Below are 18870 nucleotides of genomic sequence, written 5' to 3'. Positions count from 1 at the left end.
TAAGCTTTTAAAATGAGCCAGGGAGAAGAAGAATCCAGCATTCTTCTGAGTGTTCTTCATACCTGGTAAAAGAGGAAGATGAAAGAGCTGAGCTCTGGGGCCAAGTTGTCACTGGTTGTGGTAGATTCTGTCTTGAACTGGACTTGCCTGCCACAGGCACAAAGTGAAACAAGCAAAAATGGTGTAAGGTATCCAAAATTATATCCAGAATCAACAAAAAAAAAAAGTTCTCTGAAAAACCTGCATGGGATACCAGATACAGGCAAAGAGAGAAACATGTAAGCAAGAGGTTGCAGGATATAAAGGAGAAATAAACAGGGGAAATGTAGATCTGATTTGTATGCCATTTTTTTCAGGGCTAATAACCAAAGTGTTTGTCTGCTATCAAACATTCTGGCCTTCTGCCTGAGTCTGGTTTCACAGGGCCATGAACTCCCCAAAAAGGGATGACAGGGGTTTGTAGGCCCTTTAGTGCATTACACATTTTCTGCCTCTTTCGCTGATCTTTAGCAAACCTGAGTTATAACTTAAGTATCTGGAATACTGTACGAAGTTGTAATCATTCTGGTTCAGCTACAGTGGAATGGCAGATATGTCTGAGTTAGCATAATTCATATGTGTGTTTTATTTCCAGTATACCACTCACAAGGTTCATGGTCCTGCTGTAATGCAGGATGTTTTGAACAGAACTCAAACAACATTTAGCTGAAATTTTGTTGCTTAGAGCCCAGTACTTATTCCTAAGCAAGAGTCTTACCCTATTGTCCAGGCCATGCAGCAGGTCAAGGTGATTTAATCCCTAGCAGCATCTCAAGGCTCTTTTCCCTGACTTGATACAACTGGCCTGTACGTACTGAGGCAGTAATGCTTACTCTTAAATAACAGAAGTCTTAGAATTTTTTTTCAGCAATAATAATGTATTGGGAACTGATGAAAAGAAAATTATCAAGTTCCTCTTTTTTCTTGAGCCATCCACTTTCTTATATATAGCAATAAAATACATTTTTTGTATTGTTTAACCCTTGCAGAATTGAATACATAACATAAGGGGTTTATGTTTTGTTTTTGTTTTTTCTTTCAGTGGTATACTGATCAGAACCATGGAATTCCAGGCCTTTCCAGCAAACATCTCTACACACATATGACCCACTTCCTCAAGCAATGTTTTTCTTTGTCAGAATAAGTAGGCTACTCAGAGCATGCTAAGGCATCTGAGACATCTCTGGGAGAATGAAATAACAGCAGTGCCCAAGTTGTATAGTTTTCAGGTGAATTGATCACAGGAACTTTGAAATTTTTAACTTGATGTTTACATCCACTTTTGATATTGTATATTAGCAAAGGTTATGGTAACAAATGTTTTTACACATTTGGTACCTGTTTGACAGAAAAAATAAAATCAGAATGTAAAAGATCTTGTCCATCTATTGCTGACTTGCTTAAACATACATTCTGCAGTGCAAGAAAGGTGATTCATTGCAAATGCACACTGTCAGATTAATATGAATGTAGATTATATTAACAGATCTGTAAAATGGGAAAGAACAAAAGAAGCAGTGCGAGTACCTAGTAGGCATCCTCACAAGAACCAGTTTCTCAAAATTTATTTCCAACTTTTTGTAAAGAATCCAAGAGATAGGAACGCACAATATTCAACACTGAAGTTTGGATACTTATTGAGAATATTGAATGTGTTCAAATTTTACTCAACTGTTATTTGAAACCTTGATTCTGCAAAACTCTCAGTGTTCAGGTTTAAACATGAAAGCAGGACACTCATGATAATTATCATATATCAGTGGGTTTTTCACCTGTATTCAAAGTATGTGAGTTATATTGACCTGTTTTTAATTTCTAATCATCACCTCAGCATTCAAATTTATGTCAATGTCATTCATCCCAGACTGGAGGGGAAGGATCAAAGGATTGTGCAAGCTTTCTTTGCCTTGTTTCGAGTGAAACTATTTTAGGGAGTCTTTAAAAAATGCTGGACGCTAATAGTGATTGGAATACTTGTATTCTTTTCATTAGTAATTAAATCAGTCCTGTCATAATATAAAAATATTAACAAGATAATTTGCAAGAGATCCATTGTAGATTTAACAATTCCTTGGTCATATGTTTAAAAAATTCTGAATTAGATTTGTGCATAAGAACCATGGTCTTTCTGACACAATCTCTGCTATTAGCTGTTGAGAGTGCAAAATAACCTGAAATATATTGTGTTGCCTTCTCACAAAGTAAACTGCTTCATAACTCTGTCAGAGATCAGTTGCTGCTTCTTTGTGGAAAAGGAAGAGGTTTCATTTGACTTTCTTGACAAAAACATGGGGTTTGGCCAAAATAATTAAAATGTGGAAGTGATTTGCTATGTAGCAGCTTCCTTCGTTTGTTAATGGCAATATCAAATCTGATTTTCCACACATGAGAACATTCCTTAGATACATCTTTATGTAAATGTAGTTGCCAAGCTGTTTGTAATGGTTAAATTATACTTTGATGGGAACTCTTCAGAAAATACTCAATTAGTTCAGGTTTTTTTGGAAATGCTGCCAATTACGTGACGTTAATGAGCTTTTTGTTGGTAATGTAATTAAAATTCAACTGCTATAATGGCTAAAGGAAAAAATTATAGCTGTAAGAAAGTTAACATTAAGCAAATATAACATGAAGTGGGCCTAATTAGATGTTGATTATATGGTCCTGTGTGCATTTGCTGCACGCAACAGTAGTCTCAGAAATGTGGTTATCTTATATCTTAAATAAGGAATACAATTCAGTTGAAATACTGAGATTTAACTCTCAAATTTTTATATTGATACAATACCATGGAAATCATTGCAATGTTCTGGTGAAAGAGAGAAAAATTAAGCTCTTATCTGAGATGCTTAAAGGTTTAAGATACCTGAGTATATCAATGAGATATACTATATATCTAGAGTAATTTCCAAAAAAGCATGGTATCAATCTCACATAAATATCAATATATTAAGGTCACTTTCAATTTCTGCACCTTTATTTTATTTATTCTTTTGAAAATCCTCTAAATTCTGGAAATTTGGGCAGATAGATTGGCCCTTTATCAGTATTGTAAGTAATAAAATGATGCAATATATTGTTCACACCCTGCTCACAGGTCTGTTGTCTCAAGGTTTTGGAAGTATTTGAAATAAGGGACATTCCAGGAAAATCTGTGAAATAAAATAACAGAAGGTACCTCTTTCTCAAGGGGTGCATTAGCTATTTCATTATTAATCTGCCCTGAGGTCTGTTTGTTTCCTAAGGCAGAGTACTCGTCTTCCAAACTGTTCACCATCTACTTTGGCTTGTAGGCAGCAGTTGTGGGGATAAAAAAAAAATTTAAATAAATGCAGTTGCTGCCAACATTTTTCCTTCATTGTTTTTCACATTGTTAATTTCTTTGCCTTACACAGTGTTCTTGCCAAAGAATGGGAATATGTCTCCAGCAGAGTGTGACATTTACACTGAATTGCTGAAATAATGTCTAACCTGAAAGCTTTATGATAGAGCAACCGTGTATTTTGATGACCTGGGAGAAAATGTCCTAGGATGCTGTGAGTGTCAAAAAAAAGCCACTTAAAAATACATTGACATCAAATTACTGGCTGGCCTGTGCTTATAACAGGTAATATCAGTCAATCACTAGAAATAGTGCAAAGAACTGCAGACCTACTGTCGCACTGTAACAGCGTCACAGAATGGCTGGTGTTGGAAGGCAACTTCGGAGGTCTACTTATTCCACTTCCCTGTTCACATGGGGCTACCTACATCCTGTAGCCCAGGACTTTGTCCAGATGGCTTTTGAATATCTAAAACCCGTCTGGACGCTCTACAACCTCCCTGGGCCACCTTTGCCAGTGCTTGGTCACCGTCATAGTGAAAAAAGGGCTTCCTTATGCTCAGACAGAACATTCTATATGTCAGTTTGGGCCTGTTGCCTCTTCTGTCATTAGGCACCATGGAGAAGAGGCTGTCTCAGTCTTCTTTGGAAGATATCATCCCTTTAGTTATTTATATATGGTGATGAGATTCTCCCAAGCCTTTTCTTCTCTAGAAAGAGAACATGTTCCATTCTGCCTCGTCTGCAAACACAATCCATGTTGCAAGCATTACCCTGGACATTCACTGGACAGTTATTTGCTCCATTCCACTTCAATTAGAGAGAAAAGGCTTAGGAGGCTACAGGATAGGTTCTTTTGTAACAGATCTCCAATGGTTGAAAAGTTGAAAAGTTGAAAGGGCTTGTCCTGAGGCATCAAGGCAAAGCTAACAATGTGAATAAAAAGTGTATATAACTACACTGCAAACATAGAATATGATGTGTAAGGGCCAACACTAGGACACAATTTGAAGTGAGCTAAGCTGTGAACATCCTCAAAATTTTGCTTCCCACTTTCAAATGTTTAGAGGATCTGGTTTTCAAAAAATGCTGAGCACTTCCTGTTCTCTTCTCTTTTGGAAAACATTCTCACACTTCAGATACTTAAACATACCACTTCAGACAATGGAACATGAGTCTTCAAATATCTGTCATATAAACAAGGTATCCAAGCCTCTGAAGATAGGACATAGTTGTTCTAAATTAGGTAGACAGGCTTATGATGAAATAGCCACAAATACAGTTGTTTACAAGTCAGTTTCCACTGTGAATCATTTCCAGCTTTTACAAATTAAAACTAGAGCTGAAAAGTAAAAATTGCTTTATTCTAGGAGCTGAAGTGTACATAAATAGTAGAAAGTCACTGATTCCACTCCAGACCTGTTTTCATCATCTACCTTATTTGTGCTGTGTGAGCTGTGCACATGAAAGAACCTGCAATCCTTATACTTCAGAGGCAGACCTACATGATTTGTTTCACATGGGATTACTGCAGCTGCAAGAAAGAAAAGGCCTGAAGAGAAACTTAGCAGAAAACCAGTCAGGTTCTAGAATATGGTTAATGTTATACTCATTTTACTCAGATATCAAGTCCAATTCAGACTGCATTCAATACTTCCCAGTTTGTCAGTCAGTTCCAATTACAAGGCACAGCTGTTTAGAATATTTTATATAGTCATTTGAAGGCTCTATATTTAATCTGAATAATTCATAGTATTTGCTAAGAGCATTTGGTATTACTTTCAATTATGAACATTGTCTTCTCAGAATGTAAAATAACTAGTACGTATTTGGCCAGCTCTTCTGCTTGCGCAAATTGATGCAGCTCCATTGACTTGCAGTGAAGCGATTCCAACTTATGTGAGTAGACAGCGTGAGCTACAGCACAGTTACAGTGACAGTGGCTCCTGAGGTACAAACCACTTAGCACCCCTGGCAGAGAGCATGGAGCTGCATGCTGTGAAAAGGCCTAGAGTGCCCAAACTAACCCTCCATTTCAGAAAGCCATTCTTGCTCCCCAAAGGGTGGCTGTACAGTTGTACACATACATAGGAACACACTGTGTGTGTCATGTGCAAGCACACATTTATGATGTAACCTGGTGTTTTATGTGTGCATGTGTTTACACATATGTTCCTCCTATATTGGTTCCCATTCTCAGAAGGGGAATGCGCTTTGTGATTATCGTGTAACAAAGAAAGCAAAATGAAAGGGGCTGCAGGGACCAGCCCTCTGAGCTCACAGCTGACAAGCTTAGGAGAGAATGCTTTCTGTATAATAAAAGAAAGTAAAGGGTGTGGGCCTGTAGTCATACCCCAAGATACATCCTCCTCCCTTTAGACATGTAATGGATAATAATATAATAGTAAAAAATATTTAATGAAGAAATACACAAAAGAATTTGGTGGGGACACTCTTGAAAGCATTTGATGAGTATTTTTTTACTTTTTACTGTCAAAAGCCAGCAAATTCCTAATTCATTAAAATATTCAAATCTTGGCAATTTTGATCAGATGATGGTACAGGAAACTTTGATAAATTCCAGATACAGTGAACCCAACCACTCCAATTGAATCATGAGAAATGTGAAAATTTCCTGAAGGCAGGCCACTTTCAGCTTCTTTCTCTTAGTCTGACTCAAAGTATTGTCTCATTTGAGAACAATGATATACAGGATGGTGAGGTTGCCCTTAATTTTTGCCAGGAGGTGCCAACTAACTGGTGTATTTTAAAATGTGAGAGAAACAAACCTGAGTATATGTGCATATCTCATACACTCGATGCAATTTTGTTTGGAAACTGTTGTTTGCTGTGTTCCTGAAATATATACTATAGATTCAGTTATGGCAACAGAGGGTTGCATGGTTCTTGATTCGCAGTTCACTTTTTTCTTGTACATTTTCTGTGTACCACTTGAAAAACAAATAACTGGTCACCTTCTAGATGCTAGATGACCTGCTAGATGGTACAGCTCTGTGACAACCTGCCCAACCAGGTGCAATGAGGTGCTCTGTCTCACTTTTTTGTTCTGGAATCATCCTAATGTAAATGAGGAACTTTATATGACACAATAAACTGAGATAAACAAAAAGGTAAAAGCTGTCTGTTTCTTGGCGGAGAGGATATTGTCTCATATTCTGTATTGCCTCTTTCCAAAGTATTTTTAACTCAGCGTGCAGAGAGAGGATTGTAGCAATCCATGCATGTGCGTGTCCTCCTGGTGCAGAAGCTGTGGAAAGGGCCCTTTGATCCCCATCTGCTGCATTGCCCGGGAACTGCAGGACGCGCTGGTGGCCGCCGCGGGAGCCGCCGAGTGACCCACCCCGAGGACTGGAAATGGGGAAAAGTAAACCATGAATCTCATAGATTTATTCAACAGCATAGAAAAATAACCCTTAACAAAAATTAAATTTTATTATGTGGATTGTGTAGTGAGACTTAATGTTTCGCTGAACGCCTACCATGGCATCACAGCAGGTATTTAGGATAGAGCTCTAGGCAGGATCCAGTAAATTTTGTTTGCCATTTTAATGTGTTTATTAAGTTTATACACTACCTCAGTTGTATCTTATGGGCTATGCCAATCTGGCTGTGGTCAGTCAGCAGTAAATTGCCTCACTGAAACACATTCTTTGCTGGCTTCAAGGAGCAGTGTTAGGGGAAGTAAGGTTTATTGTATAATGTATGTGCCTTGTCCCACAAACCAGATTGTGAGGCACTCCAGACTGGAGTACAGGCTGTCATTAACATTTAGTGAGATGTCTACTGTGAGTCCAGAACCTTCCTCCTGCCTGTCTCAGTCTCTGTGTTGTCACCGCATGGATGATCATGGCTTGCTTTGGCAATGCTGCCCCACCAGAGCTATGACATTGTCTCCATTGAACAACAATAGTTGCACAGAACAGGCATTAGTACAAATCTCAAATCTATTTTGTTTAATGTTTTTCCTTGTAGGGAATGGAAATGTGAGCAAATGGTTTATCTTGCATGAATCTTTGGACCACTGTGTGAAACTCAATTTATAGTGAATGTTTGGCATATAGTTCTCAAGTGAGTATGAATTGTATTACAGTAACATTTACAAATTTGGAATGTTACATCTAAGGCTAATCAAAACATTTTATAAAATTTCACCTGTGTAGGCATTGCACAGTGGGTAGCCATCGCTGCAATATTTCACATTTCTTCATATTCATTATATTGGCACAAGATCACTTGAAGAATCATTCAAGGCCTTTGGGAAAGTTGTGCTTATTTTTAACAGTGGATTAAATTTATAAACTCTGATTTAAAATTGATAAGTGAAAACAATGCTATTGATGTCTATAGAATCAGAATTCTAAATATTAAATGTGGCAAATCAGAAACTGGAGAAATTGCTGCCCTGATCGCAGGCACCTTTTGTCCACTGTTTGTCATGTTAATGCCCTTCTATTTGATATTTACTACTTTGGACATTGCTACCTTACTCCTTTTGCAAATCCCTGTTAGCATTGATGTCATAAAGTAAGCAGAATGAATGTGTGAAATTGCTTGTAAAATTATCAAATGAAATGAATAGCAAATATGATGACTTTTTTTTTAAGTTGAATAAGGAAACTGTCAGCAATGATGCACTCCTGTAATGCTTACTAGAGCTGAACAGTATATATATAAGTCTGTGCAAAAGAGGCAGCTAGGCAGAGCTCAGGATCCTCAAGGCTTGCCATAGTTGCAGAAGAGAGAGTAGCTCTTTCTGCAACTGCCACGTATCACTTCAAAGTATAATAAGGTAAGATTTATATCAACTACCAGTTATTTATTTGAGAAAGCTGAGTGCATTATCTTCATTGTGTTGCCCAAAGTTTGCAATAGAGGTGAAGATCTTTCAGCAAATTGGTGTTTTCTTCTGAGGTTATACTCACTGATATTTGGAGTTAATGACATCATAATTTAAATCTTTTGATGTATTGATTGCTTCAGCAGAGAATGATCCAAAAAAGGGAAATCAACAGTTTGTGTTGCAGAATTAATTGAAAGAAGGAAGATAAACCGTGAGAACATGAAAGACAAGCACTGTAATAAGAATTTAAATGAGACACACAATTATCGATATTTATATTTTTATCGCCTTTAGTATCTTCTGTAGAGATATTTAATTAATGTGAGTTTAAAATTATTCACTCCTTATAGATACTGCCTAAATATGAATCATTGAGGAATAAGTTAGAAGCATGGAGACAAATTCAGTGGGTTTATGTAGACACTGATTTAAAACTGTACAAGACAGATTGTAACCCTCTGACCCTACAGATTGTTACTCCACTGCCCCATTTTTAGATTAGTTTGTCTCAAGCAACTTTTATTTTCACATCACTGTAAGATCAGAAAAGGAAATTTTATAGCACAGAAGTAAAATTAAAACTTTTCAATAGTTATTGTGATTATTGTATAAGATATAATTTAGTCTTCCATCCTGCTATGGAATTCCTTAGACTAGAACAGTTGGATTTTACAGAACTTCCCACAAGGCATTATAGAAAGGTAGGTAAATTAGACATAAAATACATCTACCTGAAAAAGTTATTTATTTATTTCTAGAAATTATTGCTATTTGCAGACAGCTTCATGTCAACAGAAATCTATTTTATTCATTCATGCATGTTCATATGAAAAAATTTCCTTTCTTTACTGTTTTTTTAATGTAACTTCATAATTTCTATTTTTAAACTGGAAGTAAATACAAATGTGACATTGAAAGATTTTTCTGAAAACTCAATGAAATTTAGCTAGCTAAAATTGTACATAGGTACAAAAAATCTACTACATCTGTAGAAGAATATATTAGAAAACTAGAAAAATCAGATTGGTAAAGGAAATAATATTAAAATAGATCAAACTAATATCTGATCAATATTTGAGAGGTATATTTGTTACACATTTCTGGTGGTTCAAAGTGATATGTCTTATTTTCTCATTTTCAATCAGAAAGAAATGAAAATATTTTCATTATTCTAAATATGCATAGGAATAAAAATTTTCTTTTTAAGATTGGCTTTAGTTTTCCTGCATCTTGACATTAGGTTTCCATGGATTTTAGCAGTATCTACTGGTGACCTAAATAACTTAGAGCAAATAAAACATTTCTTCTGATTGAGAAATTAATTGATTAGCCAGCATAAACTAAAAAAATACTATTTTTCTGATCATCTCTTTTTCTCTATAAAACATATCTATATTACCAAGAATAAAATTACAATTTCTTCTTTTAAAACTGATCCTGTTTAACTTGTCAAGAACTGTTGTTGCTGGTTTGACTTACCAATGTCAAGTACTAAATGTTGAAAAAACAAAACTGATGCTAACTTTTTTAAAGCACATATTTGACAGAAGGTTAATAGTTTTTGGATAAGCTTATTTTATTAATAAGGATTCTCAAAATTTTTATAAATTTCAAAAACTGCGTTTATACATATTTCGTTTTAATAATCTCCCAATTTTGGTTCTGAAAAATTTAGAAAACAACTGAGAATGCATTTAACTTCAATCTTAGTACTTAAGAAATAAAGTTGCCAGTGGGACTCTTCACATCTCAAAATTCTATAGGCCTGAGATACTAGAGTCAAGATAAACAGAAATTGCTGAATATCTCTTTACTGACTACAGTGACTTCAAATTTTTTTTTAATAATTTTATATAAAAGAAAAGCTTTTGGTGTTGGATATTTCAATCCACCTCAGTGACTTGGGTTTATGAATAATCTGGATCACAATTTAATAAAACTGCAGGCAGCTGTAAGCTAGGACTGTTAAGCAGGGCTAATTTACTTATGTATGCTGTAATAGGCAGACTTTATTTGGTGTCCAAGTCCAGGTTAATTAATTTTCAGCTGTATCAGCTACCAGAGGGCTCAATCAAACCATTTTGAAACGACCACAGCAGAGCCATTTCCTAAAGAACAGGCAGGGTGTTTGTTCCATTGCTAGAAGCCTAGGAAATGTGAAATTATGCATTCCTTGAGATAAACATTGGATGTCAGTGTTGCACCACCAAATTACAGCTCCAAATGAAACAGTGAAAATGAGAGTTCAGTGCTATAGTCCGACTTTTAACAAGACTGACTACATGACTGCTGTGTTGTATGTTGGTACTATAGCAATGTATGTCCAAGTGAAGGGGTCAACTCTTGTACACCAGGACATTGCACAAGGCAGAAACGAGTCTCCAGACATTGATAAAAAGTGAATAACACTGGCAGTGGCTTCTGGTGGAGAGAGAGAGAAACTGACTCCATTGCTTAATAGTAAAATCCATCAGAAAATATTATAGTTACACATTAATTTTCCTGAGTTTGATCAATATTTGATTAAGATTCTTTATTACCTCAAGTATTTTGATACTGATACTGAAGTATTCTAGTAAAATATTTATATTATTCGGTAAGATTCTCCTAAAAATCAGGCCTCACAAAGTATCAGTCCAATAGATTCTCCCTAACCATTGGTAAAATGCCTGCCAACAGTCAAGCTTTGCATCTCCAACTATAAGTTATTTTAAAACAGATGGAAGAAACAGGTTTCAAAAAAAATCTGCTATGAAGGGGCAGACTACTGGGGCAGAGTAGAAATCCTACAGCAGTAAGATTTTTGATGCAGATTACCTTTTCAGAGGTGTTCATATAACCCCCTCATTTGCCTTTCTCAGTTCAGAGCCAACTCTCAATCTCAAAATAGATTAATCTGCACTTTCACTGCACGGCATTCCTTCATAATTTTCTAAGACTTCCTCCAGCCCATAGTATATTTAAATTCAGTCTATTGTGACAAGGAATTACAATAGAGAAGATTTATATATTCACTCAGACTTCCTTATTTAATAAATCATTGACCTTCAGTAAGTAACTCCTGCAGTGGAGCCTCAGGAGTAGGGTACAGATTACATTTAGTGGTGAGGATGTTTTGTGACCGGGACTTACTTTGCTACCACTTCAAGGCACTCATGTCCCATCTCCCTTTGTTTTTCAGACCTTATCATAAACCTTAATAGGAAAATGCTATGAATTGCAGAAGGGCTTTTTCAAATACACAAGTATCAGCCCAAGTACATGATGAAATAATTTCCAGTGACATTCTGCTGATGTGAACTCATTGCAACTTCCATGAGAAAGAAAGGATGGGGAGCTGCTAATGTGACAATATTCTTGACAAAGATTTGCTCTGCTTTTTCTGTAATGAATGATCTGGGGAAAAAAAATCACAGTCACATCACTACCCCCTGTTTTGCAATAGAACAGTGTTACAGAACTTGTCAGCAGAACACAGAGCAAAGGAGAGAACAGGCCTTTATCCTCACGTTGCAAAAGACAGTGAGGATGTACTTGCTCTCAGCTCTCCTTGCATTCTAGAATACAGAGTAGAGCCTAAAGACTGGAACAGAGACTACATCTTTTGAATGCCTACCCAAGGCTCTAAAATGTCATCCACTGGACACGAAACCCATCCTAGAAGTCTATCTTCAAGTTTAGATCAGCACTAAGAATGTCTCTTTTTGATGTCATTGATTCAGACATACATAAACATTATAACATTTTTCTTTGTTTCTTTATTTCTGTTTTGACAGGCAATGAAAATGAAAAGCATTTATTTTGTTGCTGGTCTTCTTTTAATGATAGTTCAAGGCAGCTGGCAAAATCCTCTTCAGGATACAGAGGAGAAATCAAGGTAAATTCTTTAGACCAAACTTTTACAAATACCTGGCCTGAACTTTGTTTTCTTACACTTTGAAGCTAAACATACTATGATTTCAAGATAGCTTTATGCAGTACTTGATCTACCATTGAAATTGACAGGGCTTTTAATATTACAAAGCCTAGCACAGAAATTTGATGTATTAAAACAATAGATACCTTATTTATCCAAGAAGACTGTGTCAAATCCACTATACGGATTCCTTTTACCAGGCAGCTACCGATCGATATGTCACTTGCTTGTACTTTGTGGGAGTAAAAAATAGTATTGTTAAAAACAAAAATCAATGCACCTGTAGACTGTACTGCAACCATTGCTGATTAACAAGGTCTAAACTTTTCACAGATCATTCAAAACTTCCCATTCTGAACCAATAGAGGAATCTAGACAGCTGAATGAAGTGAAACGTCACTCACAAGGCACATTCACCAGTGATTACACCAAGTACCTGGACACCAGACGAGCTCAGGACTTTGTGCAATGGTTAATGAGCACTAAAAGAAATGGGTAAGCATTTTGGTCACATTGATACAGATCTTCATGCACAGAAACAGCCAAAAATCTAGCCAGTCAATTTTCTTATGATATCAGCTTCCCATCCCAGACCATGCATAAACCTCAAATAAGTAAAGTATTTGAGGAAATTTTTTTTATATACAGTCATAGAATCATTTAGGTTGGAAACGACCTCTAAGATCATCGAGTCCAGCCATTAATAGAATATTACTGTATTATTAGAAATGAGAAACATGAAAGAATCAATAAAAAGGATTTGGCTAAATCAAAGTGCAGTGTCTGATATGCCACCTAAAAAGACTGTCTCAGCCTCTTTGGGGCAGATTTTCTCAGTGAATCAATTAAGCTCAATATGAATAAGATATATAACTATAATGTACAAGTCTGGGACATTAGACCTTTAAAAATTTTCCTATCTATGGATTCTCTAATTGTGATGTTTCATTTGTGAAAAGGCAGCTGAAGTGTAGGTTTTGTTGACCACTGGATAATTCACTAGTATCATCACTATAAGTATAAAGTAACAATTTCTACACATTGTACTAATTTAAATTCATATGTCTGAAATATAACGAATATAATATTCATCTATTAGTCATGGGAATTTACCACAATATTTGAATAATAACCAATAAAACTTATGCAGGCTCTGCAGTTTACTGGTAATAATGATCTAATGATTGTGCAATTTCATGGCAGCCAACAAGCACAGGAGGACAAAGAAAATGACAAAGTCCCTGACCAGCTCTCAAGGTATTCTATTTGTCACAACTTGTTATTTGAAACCAGTTTGAGTTCATTTTCAGTTAAACAAGAAAGAGAACAACTACTATTCTTTGCAATGTTACCACAATCAAAGAAATATTACTCAAATACATTATTTCACACCTGCTTTTTACAAGGAAAGAGGGTATGTCTCTCTTATTTATTCCTGTACCTGTGCTCTATAGCTATATTCAGTGGATGCAAGGAATGGAACAGAATGAGAATACATTTTAGGAAAGCACATTTCAGGTAATCAAGGAGAGAAGAGAATAACATAAAAAGAAAAACTTGGTAGAGAGAAAGGCTGAAGGAAAAAAAAAACAACAAAAAACCCCACATAATGTTGAAGAATAAAAAAACAATGAGAAGATTAGTGAAAGGAAGATGGCCAGGAAAATTTGCAGAGAGCTGATTACACATTATGCAATGTTCAGCCCTCAGCACTCAGTCTCATGTTACTTAAACCACTTATTACAGAAAGGAGAACACAAGACCTGCCAAAGGCCAGAATTCTGTTTCTTAACTGTGTTTTTGGGAAAGGGTTAGAGAGATTGGAAATTTTAAATAAATAAAGAAGAAATCAAGTAAGTGTTTTTGCAAAACAGATTAAAATACCTATATTAATATGTTCTCTTGTCAGAAAATCCAGAAAAGATAGCCCAGATCACAAAGATCCTTACATTCACACTGTCAATATTAATAACAAATTTGTAATAATGTTTCTGCTTCATTGAAACAGCATATCTCATAAAAAAATTAACATTTCATTAAAAATGTTCCAAACAACTCTAGTTAGCATGCTGATGAAAAGTGCAGATGGTACTAAATTAGGAGGAGTGGTGACATCCCAAGGAGAAAAAAATAATAGAAAGAGCTAGATTTGGGCAGAAATTAGCAAATCCTGAAACAGAAATGCAAGTGAATTTATCATGGAAAATATTCCATAACACGTCTACATCTCAGTGCAGTTTGCCTTCACAAGAGCCACTGTAACATAATTACGTGTTATATCAGAGAAAGAACTACAATGAGGTGTAGGGAGGGAGAAGATGTCTTTAGTAAGATGGAGTTGATCAGGCTTGAAAGTTTTCCAAGGCTATGACTTGATCAGAGTGATGATAAAAAAGGTGTTCATAAAACAACTCAAAATGTAAATTTGAAAGGAATTAAGTCTGAATAGTTTGGCTCAGAAATAATGAAGGTGAAAGTAGGGGGAGCATTTAACAAACAGTAACAAAAAGCATATCTGAATAAGACAATACAGTTTCTAGCTCATACTTAATTAGTCTAGCGAAAGACCATTCCAATACAACTGTAATTGCTTTCCACAGCTGGAGTTGTTCAGAACTAGTTCAGGAATCTCTGCACAAAACTGAGTTGCATAGTACAGGCAACACCTTCAGAACTGAAACCTAACAAGAAAAAATATGCCAAGATCCCTTTGAGGTGCAAAAGGAACCCCTCTCTCCTATAGAAATGCTAGTCTGGCAAGTGGGAAATTAAAATCAATAAAGATTGATAAAAAGTTAAATTCTTATGCAGTCTCCTCCTATGGTACTGCTCTTCTTTCAGCAATGCAATCTCCAAGCGTCATGCTGAATTTGAGAGACATGCTGAAGGCACCTACACCAGTGATATCACCTCTTATTTGGAAGGTCAAGCTGCCAAAGAGTTCATCGCTTGGTTGGTGAATGGACGAGGAAGAAGAGAGTAAGAATCCATCCGTTCCTATTATTAAATTTTGCCTAGCATTTGGGATTAGAAATCATGTCTGATGAAACTTTGATGTGTTTTTGATCATTCTTGCCGTACTTTATGTCTTTCTTTCATATTAGAAGATATTCTGTTGGTGATTAACTACCACTTAACACTATTAAGTTCAAATACAGATTAAAACCTGTTCAGTATGCTGTTACACTCTAAAAGGTCAAGTTTTATTTAAGGTCAACATACCTAAAAGTAAACCAGACCTTCTTCCTCTAACTACCACCTTTCCCCTTCACATAACATTGCTTACAGCCTCCTTAACTCTCATTGAAATTATTCAAATCAGTGTCATCTTAAATTGCCTTCTCTTTTCTCCTTTTGCAGTCCATCTTTTCCTCTGCAATATTTCCAAGATTAAATTTTTACCAATGTCATCAGGTGTACTCTATGTGCTAATCATTCCCAGCAGTAACTAATAACATCTTTTCCTCTTCCCATGCTTCTCAGAGTTTCCCCAGACTGCTGCTGCCGTAACTTATCTTTCTTTTTAAGATGCCTCTGATTCTTTTGCTGTGGTTTGCGGTTCCCTGGACACAACACTCCACTAATGGTGTTACCTACCCATGATTTCTTTCATTTCTACCTTGTTCTCCACATACTCATTGCAGATTTCACTCTCCATCTACTCCCTCATGACTTTACATCTTTTGTCATGATGGTCTTACACTTAGAAGGGCATTGCCATCAGTATCCTGCAGGCACCTTCTGCTCATCTGTTTCCAATCCTGCATGGTTAGGAGCTACACCATGCAGCTGCCACTCCCCACCTTTTAACTGTTGTGTACTTATTTGTGCCTTTAGACTGTAAGCTCTTTGGGGCAGGGATTTCAGTTCATCCTCTGATTAAATATTTTACCAGCTGTAAAGTATTATGTAAGTCTCTCGCATTACATAAAAAATAATAATAATAAATAATAATAAAATACAATCTGTAAGACAAGATTGTGTGTTGTAGTTAAGGAAGACTAAATAGGTAAAAGTTTTGTAAATATTGACAATTTCCTGAAAATGCGGAGTTAAATAAATTAGGTCAGCTATGCAGAGAAGGAAAAAGCTGTTTCCCCTTCCTAGTTATATTCAGACTTCCACTTGTTTTTCTGTCATGTTTTTTATTTTCATGAGCAGAAATAAGGTATTTCTGTATCAATTTGAGAGAAATACAGCCTCAACTGAACTTAGAAACCTAGGTGGGCAACTAATTGTAGACAACACCTCTGCTTTCCAGTATTTAGTACTATTTGTGATTGAACTTGCATATAGCCTTCGTTGAAATGAACCAGTCTGCCTGTCATTGGATCCAGGGCTCAGGGTGCTTCAGCCCACCTTAATGAAACCACCAAAATTTTCCTATATTTAATGTGATGAAACAAGAGAGGAAATTTTGCTAAATAAAACTCTGGTTTTGGCAAACTGGTTTTCCAGCAGTCAAAAAAGAATAGAACAAGAATCAGGGTCTGACTCCAAGTATAAAATGCAACATTCTATGATTTTACATCAAACAAACACATAGGTTTTATACAGGTGCTTTAAGTGAGCTATTTCAATCCCCCTTCTGGAAAAAAAAAAAATTCTGCTCTTAATAATTCTTAATAAGAATAAGGATTCTTACGAAACACTATTTTAAGTAAATAAATAGGCTTTATGTCCAAATAAAACAGAAAAATTATGAAAATTTTACTGTAATGTTTTAGTAGTGATATTTCTTAACAATTCCTAGTAAATGTACTGATGCCTAATCTACATGGCATAGACATTGAAGACAAAGATATATTTTTGCTTGTTTGGCTTTTTCAAAATTGCTAGAGGAGTTTAGGCTCACGGGAAGGAACAGCTGTCTGTTATGAAAACAATGCCTCAAAAGATGTTCTGGCATGCCTTGTGCTATGCTGAGCCATAACATCAGGCTCAGCCCTTAACTCCTTAAAATCACAGGGAAGTGTATTAGAACCCTGTAGTAAGGCCCTTTAGAGTGGTTTGTTTGTTTTAATCTGCACATTGTTGATAAATAATTTCTTACCTTTCAAGTTTCCCAGAAAAAGCTCTTGTGGCTGAAGAAATGGGTCGAAGACATGCAGATGGCACTTTCACGAGTGATATCAACAAAGTCCTTGATGACATGGCAGCCAAAGAGTTCCTAAAATGGCTAATTAACACAAAAGTTACCCAAAGGTGCCTGGATTTTATACTATTCTTAATATACTGATGTTTAAAATGTATTTGTCACACCTGAAGAAAATACTACTAATTTTTCTCTTAGCTATTGATATATTTGGAATATGTTGCACACTTTGTTACAGACAGATGAAGAAGGATAAGACACTAAATGGAACTCATTCCAAATATTATTTGAAATTTCATCAGTGGTGAACCTCTCTAATAATTTCCCATTTAACTTGAAAGTAATTTTGCCAATGAATGTTACCAGAAGTCAGGTCATATTAAATTACTGAAAAATAAAGCTTTGCTTTGCATGAACCTTCTAAAATCAGAAATATTTATTGGTAAAATTACACCAAATTGATAATTTTTTAAAGACTGTGATATGAAAGACTGACTTAATATGCAGCTTGTCATTAGTAATCTGAGCTCCTGACAGGTGATTGTTTAGGAACCCCTGCTTTAATTTGCCTGTTTGTAAGCAAAGCAGCATTTTCTAAATGAGCACTATGAACAGGTTAATATTTAAGAATTATTTGTTAAAATTAACAAAGCATTTAAAAAATAATTAAATGCTAATTCAAAACACATATGAGTGGCCAGATTTTTTAAAATGTTGGCTATCCCCTTTGCATTATTAAAGCACCCAAAAAGACTAGTTGATTTTGGAAATCTGAAACAAATATTGTCTCAAAAATTTTTGAAGGTGTAGTTAAAATACAGTTTTTATTAACATGTTACTATTTTTATATTTGTAGTTCAGCATTGAAACAAACAATTTAGGTAAAGAATCTATTAGAAACTACTAAAATGCTTTTCCTTTAGGAATAATTGTTTTCAATCTGTTATTAGAGAGATGCTTTGAGAGGTCTGTGGAACTAACATCTGCTCACTCTTAAACAGAAAAAATATGTTCCACACATATTTCATAAATCTTGGGAGACTTAGAATATTTCCTAATTGCTGCTGCTTTTTTTCTTTTTTTTTTTTCCCCAGAGACCTTTTGGAAGAATACCAGTAAAAATGCAGAATAAAATGGGATAAATGAAGATCTTCATTTCATCAACTGCCAGTTATTAAGAGATTCTGAAATCTGTATTCTGTCATTTACATTTGGTGTAACAAAGCTATGTCACCTTGCATGCCAGGAAATAATTGTACTATAGTTTAGTGTTGCCAAAGGTTTATATATGGAAAACCTGTTGTCTAAGGGATGGTTTTCTTAACAGCTTTAAGACTGTGAAAGTTCAATAACTTCATATTTTCCATTTATTAGGACTAAAGTAACTCCATTTATATTTAAGGATAAAATTATTTTTCTAAAAAAATTACTTCTACACACAAATTATTCAATCACCAATTATATGTGTTATTCTTAAGGGACTGGCAGTTACAAATGCCTGAGCAGTGAATATCCCTCTTAAAACCTTTGTTATAAAAAGGCTAAGCTTTAAGGATATTAAATGATAGCCTTAAATAAATTTTTTTCAAGCTTCCTTCCTGTTGACTTCTCATGTGTACATGCCATGTTCCTCTTTG

The 18870-nt window shown here is 35.5% G+C and overlaps 2 protein-coding genes across 3 annotated transcripts in view; both read left to right on the top strand.

Annotated features, from left to right (window-relative positions):
- LOC102107709 (prolyl endopeptidase FAP) overlaps nucleotides 1-3958 on the top strand; it is a 38712-nt gene extending 34754 nt beyond the window's left edge. Inside the window, exon 25 of one of the 2 annotated variants that reach the window (XM_088058481.1) lies at nucleotides 1082-3958. In XM_088058481.1, the coding sequence (XP_087914607.1) occupies nucleotides 1082-1183 (102 nt within the window). In that variant the 3' untranslated portion in view covers nucleotides 1184-3958. The remainder of the gene's footprint in view (nucleotides 1-1081) is intronic. The other variant, XM_005519741.3, reaches the window with a different exon arrangement.
- A 4126-nt stretch (nucleotides 3959-8084) lies between these two features.
- GCG (glucagon) lies at nucleotides 8085-18768 on the top strand. Its single transcript, XM_005519739.2, has 7 exons — nucleotides 8085-8171; nucleotides 11999-12099; nucleotides 12472-12633; nucleotides 13342-13395; nucleotides 14980-15117; nucleotides 17200-17343; nucleotides 18328-18768. The coding sequence occupies exons 2-7, from the start codon at nucleotides 12002-12004 to the stop codon at nucleotides 18350-18352; spliced, it is 621 nt and encodes a 206-aa protein (XP_005519796.1). The 5' UTR covers nucleotides 8085-8171; nucleotides 11999-12001; the 3' UTR covers nucleotides 18353-18768.
- Nucleotides 18769-18870: the final 102 nt, after the last annotated feature.

This window comes from Pseudopodoces humilis, chromosome 8 (genome assembly GCF_049639895.1).
Source record: "Pseudopodoces humilis isolate 2021_Gansu_Grassland_sample_001 chromosome 8, ASM4963989v1, whole genome shotgun sequence".
NCBI classification, from domain to species: Eukaryota; Metazoa; Chordata; class Aves; order Passeriformes; family Paridae; genus Pseudopodoces; species Pseudopodoces humilis.
Note: the sequence above shows the minus strand (reverse complement) of the source record. Positions and strands in the feature narration are given on the sequence as shown.

Coding starts and splice junctions, on each gene's coding strand:
- GCG (XM_005519739.2), top strand. CDS start 12,002: ATGAAAATGAAAAGCATTTATTTTGTTGCTGGTCTTCTTTTAATGATA. Junction 12,634..13,341: donor ATGAGCACTAAAAGAAATGG/GTAAGCATTTTG, acceptor ATTTCATGGCAG/CCAACAAGCACAGGAGGACA. Junction 15,118..17,199: donor AATGGACGAGGAAGAAGAGA/GTAAGAATCCAT, acceptor TTACCTTTCAAG/TTTCCCAGAAAAAGCTCTTG.